Raw genomic sequence first — 2,648 nt, 5'->3', positions numbered from 1 at the left:
GACAACCATCTTTTCCCATCTTTAAGAAGGTACTGACCTGTCACTTGCAGATCTGAGCCTTTTTTGGTGGGGGCTTGGTAGCCCAGTTCTCCCAACTCCGTAAGGAGATGCTTTGTTCCTTCCAGACACAGTTCCTCATCGGCCACTGCCAGGAGGAGATCATCTACATACTGCAACAGAGTCACCTGGGGGTTAGAGGCCCAGAACATAGCCAAGTCTTGGCGGAGGGCCTCGTCAAAGATGGTGGGTGGATTTTTGAACCCTTGAGGCAGGCGGGTCCACATGAGTTGCCCTGCTAGGCCAGTCTCTGGATCTTTCCACTCGAAGGCAAAGTAATCTTGACGTTTTACAGTCAGCGGCAAACAGAAGAATGCATCTTTCAGATCCAGTACCAAATACCGGCTCCTGTCTGGAGGTAAAGAACTTAAAAGATTATAGGGGTTAGGAGTTGCGGAGTGGAGGTCGGCCACCTGCTTATTTAACTCTCAGAGGTCTTGGGCCGGTTGGTAGTCATTAGTCCCACGTTTTCAGACTGGTAGCAACAGCGTGTTCCAGGCTGATTGGCACTTTTGTAGGATCCCCAGCTGGAGCAAACGGGCTATGTGGGGTCGGATGCCTTCGCGTGCCTCTCGGGACATTGGGTATTGTCGGACAGCTATAGGACTGGCCTGAGCCTTCAGCTCTACGTGGACGGGGGGCCGGTTTTTAGCCTTCCCTATCCCTGCAGTTTCTGCCCATGCCTGGGGGTAGTTTTCTAACCACCAGTCCATCTGTCTGGTCTCCCACCCTTGTTTTTCAAACAATTGGTATTCATCTTCCAACCTGAGAGTTAGTACCTGGAGAGGCTTTCCTTGTCGATTTAGCACCAGAGGTCCCTCGGGGTCAAAATGAATTTGAGCACCCATTTTGGTGAGGAGGTCTCTTCCTAGTAGTGGGTAGGGGCACTCAGGAATGACAATGAACGAGCGGGATAGCCGGCCCACGCCTAGGTCCACCGTTCTTCAGGTAGTCCATGAGTACTGCCTGTACCCTGTAGCCCCTTGTACCCATGACTTCTTTTTGAGAAGGGGTCCATTTGCTTGTTGTAACACTGAATTTTCAGCTCCAGTATCTACCATGAACTGAGTATGCTTCCCCTCCATTTTTAGGATCGGGGAGAGGGTCCAAACCCCATCCCCTCTAATTACTGTCTTCCTGCAGGGCCAAGACTTTGGGGGCCTGAGGCTTTTTCTTTTTCTTGGGGAATTCTTGAACCCCAGTAACCTTTCTCCTTACAGTACGGACATTGATCCTTTGCCAGGGGTCCTTTCCTGTTGCCTGGTACTGTCTTATTGGGCTCCCTAGTTTCCCTGACTACAGTGGCCAGAATTTTGTGAAAATTTCTTTCTTGGCGCTTTTCTCTCTTTATTTCTTTAGCTTCCTGCTCTTTCTGCTTTCTTTCTTCCTTTTCTTCCTCTGACTCTCTACTATGATAAACCTTTTCAGCCACCTGCACTAATTCCCTCAATGACTTATCTTGTAACCATTCAAGCTTCTGCAGTTTCTTCCTGATGTCTCTACTAGACTGGTCAATAAAAGCAACTGTCACTGTAGCTTTGTGCTCTTCACTACTAGGATCATATGGGGTAAACTGATGGAACGCCTCCATGAGTCCCTCCAGAAATGCTGATGGAGACTCACTGGGCCCCTGGATTACCTCTCTTACCTCAGTCAAATTGGTGGGGCATTTTGCTGCCCCTCGGAGACCTGCCATTAGAGCCTGGCAATAGACCTTCAGGTGCTCCCTACTTTCTGCCAAGTTGAAATCCCAGTTTGGTCTGGTTAACTGGAATCCTGCATCTATATTATCAGGGAGGAGGGTAGGTCACCCATCGTCTCCTGGAATGTTCTTTCGAGCCTCCAGGAGGATTCGTTGTTTCTCCTCGGTGGTGAACAGGACCTGGAGGAGCTGCTGGCAGTCATCCCAGGTGGGCTGATGAGTAAATAGAAGGGATTCTACAAGGTTAGTGAGACCCTGGGATTTTTCAGAGAAAGGGGGATTCTGAGATTTCCAATTGTAAAGATCGGAAGAAGAGAAAGGCCAGTACTGTAAGGTCTGGTTGCCCTCTTCATCAGGAGAGCCATAAGCCCGCAGGGGGAATATAGGAATTGCCTCTGGAGAGGCCACTCGTTTACTGCGTGTCCCTTGAGCAGGCCCTCTCTCAGGTTCTTGTGGGTCCTCTGGTGGAACTGATGGGTGGACTGCCTGTGATTGGAGAGAAGGGGGATAGGGAGGGCGAGGAAGATCAGAAATAAGCCAGTCTGTGTCAGTGGATGGCAGGACCTCCGGTTTCTTTTCCATTCCTCGAAGAGCAAATACAGCTGATGGACCTGTTAGGGGAACAAAGGGATGGACCCACAGAAGAGGATCCATGACTCGATCTTCCCTGACAATGATATAAGGTATCTGGTCTGGGTGACTTTCAGAACTGAAAATCTTTCTTTTTACCACTGTGATCAATGGCGGAGAGAAGGAACCTTCAGCAGGCCACCCGAGTTGGAAAGTCAGCCACTCTGAATAACAAAGTGCCCACTTTGTCCTTCTAACCTGCACATACAGATTATTAGCTCTGTCCTTCACGTCAGTCCAGTATTTCAGAGTCAGACTT

The 2,648-nt window shown here is 49.6% G+C and overlaps 1 protein-coding gene across 1 annotated transcript; it reads right to left on the bottom strand.

Moving 5' to 3' along the window:
* Positions 1–37: 37 nt before the first annotated feature.
* On the bottom strand, positions 38–2,413 carry LOC103582027 (the record flags this gene model as incomplete). The annotated part of the gene is given in 4 exon segments (XM_008563716.1): positions 38–409; positions 596–1,146; positions 1,148–1,239; positions 1,241–2,413. Coding segments are annotated over 4 exon segments (2,188 nt in total), but the record flags the coding sequence as incomplete, so codon positions are not given.
* Between the last annotated feature and the right edge of the window lie 235 nt (positions 2,414–2,648).

Source organism: Galeopterus variegatus, unplaced genomic scaffold (assembly GCF_000696425.1).
Source record: "Galeopterus variegatus unplaced genomic scaffold, G_variegatus-3.0.2 Scaffold14680, whole genome shotgun sequence".
Taxonomy (NCBI): domain Eukaryota; kingdom Metazoa; phylum Chordata; class Mammalia; order Dermoptera; family Cynocephalidae; genus Galeopterus; species Galeopterus variegatus.
Note: the sequence above shows the minus strand (reverse complement) of the source record. Positions and strands in the feature narration are given on the sequence as shown.